At 35.2% G+C, this 2,653-nt stretch overlaps 1 protein-coding gene across 1 annotated transcript; it reads left to right on the top strand.

The window, feature by feature from the left end:
* Positions 1 to 337: 337 nt before the first annotated feature.
* Positions 338 to 2,400, top strand: LOC147406963 (1-aminocyclopropane-1-carboxylate synthase 3-like). Its single transcript, XM_086432807.1, has 4 exons — positions 338 to 586; positions 697 to 828; positions 1,040 to 1,200; positions 1,446 to 2,400. The coding sequence occupies exons 1-4, from the start codon at positions 434 to 436 to the stop codon at positions 2,398 to 2,400; spliced, it is 1,401 nt and encodes a 466-aa protein (XP_086288933.1). The 5' UTR covers positions 338 to 433.
* The last annotated feature ends 253 nt before the right edge of the window (positions 2,401 to 2,653 follow it).

Genomic DNA, 2,653 nt, shown 5'->3' with positions numbered 1-2,653 from the left:
GTTGTGAAACACATAGTATCCAACGAACTAATGAGATAGTGACATGTGGAAAGATTGTATAGTTAGTTTAGGAATCATTTTTAAGAAAAAAAAACATAAAGGGAGTATTATTGTGACACGTCAATATCTTATTGATTTATTGGATGGACTTGTGTCCAACGACGTTGGACACTAGAATCTTTCTAGAATCTCTCCTTCTTGTATATGTGGTCAAAGCAGTAGACTTGAAGACCACCATTGCAAATTCCTATTTATATGTTACATTGCAAGCTCTCCAAGTCATTGTAACCTCTCCAAGACAAGGAAGACCTCTTCATTCTTCCACCCCAAACTCTCTCTCTCTCTCTCTTTCTTTGAAGCTTTTTTCTAAAAAGATCTCTTTTGCAAATATTTGCTACCTTTCGAGGTCTTTAATCTCTACTCTACACATACAATGATAATGAAATTTCTATCAAAAAGAGCCACGTGCAACTCGCATGGGCAAGATTCTTCTTACTTCCTTGGATGGCAGGAATATGAGAAGAGCCCATATGATGAGGTTCATAATCCAACAGGAATTATTCAGATGGGTCTAGCCGAAAATCAGGTCAGAATTTTATTTATTTTTAATGGTTTTTATCAATTTTTGATCCCCATATACTATACTTATATTAATTACCATTCAAATAATAAAATCTTCAATCTTTCCTTCTACAGCTCTCATTCGATCTTCTCGAATCATGGCTCATGAATAACCCTGATGCATCCCAGTTCAAGAAAGATGGAGAATCAATATTTAGAGAACTTGCTCTCTACCAAGATTATCACGGCCTTCCTGCTTTTAAAAATGTAATTAATTTTTATTTTTTTCTTATATAGTTTAGCCCAAAAAAAAAAAAAAAGCATTGATTTGATGTGACGTCACAATTTTAATTAAGGTTCAAAATTATATCTTTTATAAGAAAGACAAAGGTACTAGAAATGAAATAAAGGTCTTTCAAGATATCAATTATAATGCTTAATATCTAAATTCTAACCTTGGATTGGATAATATTCGCAGGCATTAGCAGAATTTATGGCGAAAATTAGAGGGAACAAAGTCAATTTTGATCCAAACAAGCTGGTCCTCACTGCTGGTGCAACTTCAGCTAATGAGACTCTCATGTTTTGCCTTGCCAACCATGGCGAAGCTTTCCTTCTCCCCACCCCTTACTATCCAGGGTAATTTTTCTTATCTTACTGTTGCTCTATCCCTTATTTTTTGTCGTGTCCCGCTAATTAATATATCTTTAATATATATTTATTAAAGATATATGCAATGTAATAATGTACATATGACATGCACTATGTCATTATTACGTGCATCTCAACAAACATCTTTAGGATTTAGATTAGCATCAATTAGATTAGATTGATACTATTTATGTATGAAATGTACTTAATTTTCCTTTCGGATTCTTCTATAGGTTTGACAGAGATCTCAAATGGAGAACTGGAGTTGAGATTGTTCCGATACATTGTTCAAGCTCAAATGGCTTTCAAATTACTGAATCAGCACTCGAAGAAGCTTATAAACAAGCCCACAAGCGTAAGTTGAAAGTTAAAGGAGTGTTAATCACCAACCCTTCGAACCCATTAGGCACAACGATAAGCCGAGATGAGCTCAACCTCCTCATTAACTTTATCGACACAAAAAAAATCCATCTAATAAGCGATGAGATTTATTCGGGGACGGTCTTTGATCAACCAGGCTTCATTAGTATATCAGAAGCTATAAAGGAAAGAAACCTTGAGAAAACCGATGTTTGGTACCGAATTCACATTGTTTACAGTCTCTCAAAGGACTTAGGCCTCCCAGGATTTCGAATTGGTGCAATTTACTCCAACGATGATGCTGTCGTCGCTGCAGCAACCAAAATGTCAAGCTTTGGCCTTATTTCTTCCCAAACACAATATCTTCTCTCTGAAATTCTCTCCGATGACAAATTCACAAGCAATTACATTATTGAGAACCAAAAGAGGCTGAAGAAACGACACGACATGCTCGTTGATGGTCTTCGAAATGCGGGTATTAATTGTTTGAGTAGCAATGCTGGTTTGTTCTGTTGGGTTGACATGAGACATCTTCTAAGATGGAAGACATTTGAATCAGAAATGGAACTATGGAAGAAAATTCTCTACGAAGTTAGATTAAACATCTCTCCTGGTTCTTCATGCCATTGCACCGAACCTGGTTGGTTTCGAGTATGCTTTGCTAACATGTCCGAAGAAACATTGAACTTGTCGATGCAACGAATTAAATCCTTTGTGGATGAAGAAAACATCCGAAGCCATCGTGGAAGGATTGGAAACTCGAGAAGAAAGGCATTAACTAAATGGGTATTACGATTATCATCTTATGATCACGAACCTGAACGTTAATTCGATCGGTGTGAACATCTCAAAATTGATCTTCTTTGATTATTATTAAATTTTTTTGTTTTGTTTTTTGTTTTTTTTTTGCTCAGTCTCTTTTTAAAGTAGCAAGATCACTCGGTCCATGTTGTGGATTTGAAGTGTCCCAAGCTTGTCTGTAAAAGCTGAGTTTGTTTCTTTAAATTCAACTAAATTGTTCAGTTTTATAATTAAACAACATATTGAGATATTGGAACCAAACAATTGCTTCTATAGTAAA

The sequence above is a fragment of the Akebia trifoliata genome, chromosome 3 (genome assembly GCF_017979445.1).
Source record: "Akebia trifoliata isolate Shusen 1 chromosome 3, ASM1797944v1, whole genome shotgun sequence".
Lineage (NCBI taxonomy): Eukaryota > Viridiplantae > Streptophyta > Magnoliopsida > Ranunculales > Lardizabalaceae > Akebia > Akebia trifoliata.
Note: the sequence above shows the minus strand (reverse complement) of the source record. Positions and strands in the feature narration are given on the sequence as shown.

Coding starts and splice junctions, on each gene's coding strand:
- LOC147406963 (XM_086432807.1), top strand. CDS start 434: ATGATAATGAAATTTCTATCAAAAAGAGCCACGTGCAACTCGCATGGG. Junction 829..1,039: donor GCCTTCCTGCTTTTAAAAAT/GTAATTAATTTT, acceptor TAATATTCGCAG/GCATTAGCAGAATTTATGGC. Junction 1,201..1,445: donor CCCACCCCTTACTATCCAGG/GTAATTTTTCTT, acceptor ATTCTTCTATAG/GTTTGACAGAGATCTCAAAT.